At 35.9% G+C, this 562-nt stretch overlaps 1 protein-coding gene across 1 annotated transcript in view; it reads left to right on the forward strand.

The window, feature by feature from the left end:
* The window catches only part of LOC119586925 (dnaJ homolog subfamily C member 3-like), a 14190-nt gene that overhangs the window by 8566 nt on the left and 5062 nt on the right, over positions 1-562 (forward strand). The window contains exon 7 of the mRNA XM_037935654.1: positions 373-562. Coding sequence (XP_037791582.1) covers positions 373-562 — 190 coding nt within the window. The remainder of the gene's footprint in view (positions 1-372) is intronic.

Below are 562 nucleotides of genomic sequence, written 5' to 3' on the forward strand. Positions count from 1 at the left end.
CAGTTTTTGGGAATGTAATTGTTTGATAATACTGTTATTTATGCTGTATGTTTCTGTCTGGCTGTATGACCATGGTTTTGTGGACATTTTAATTTTCTTATTTTCTTAGTTCTTGCAAATATATTATGATTTTATGTGATTGCAAACTTTAGAATATTGCCAGGTACAGTTTTTAGATGTTTACATTAATAATTTGAGTAATTGTAAGCTATGTATACCTAATCATTACCCCCAAATAGTTAAAAGAATGGATTTTTTGCTAGTTTACTATTGTTCCTTATTTAACATCATGATTATAGTAAACAATGTTATTATTGAGAATTTGGTTTGAAGCAAATCCATATAGTCTGACATTGCATTCTCCCACTTCAGATCCTCAGAGAAGAAAAGGAGTACGATGAAGTCAGGTTCCTTGCCTATGACAAGCTGTGCCAGTGCCAGTCTCGCACCGACTCAGAAGCTGCTGTGGAGGCGTGCCAGAGGGCCATTGACATTAAGGAGGAGGCAAGACTTTACTGTGATATGGCAGAAGCCCTCTTGCTTGAGGAGAAATATGATGAAG

This window comes from Penaeus monodon, chromosome 22 (assembly GCF_015228065.2).
Source record: "Penaeus monodon isolate SGIC_2016 chromosome 22, NSTDA_Pmon_1, whole genome shotgun sequence".
Lineage (NCBI taxonomy): Eukaryota > Metazoa > Arthropoda > Malacostraca > Decapoda > Penaeidae > Penaeus > Penaeus monodon.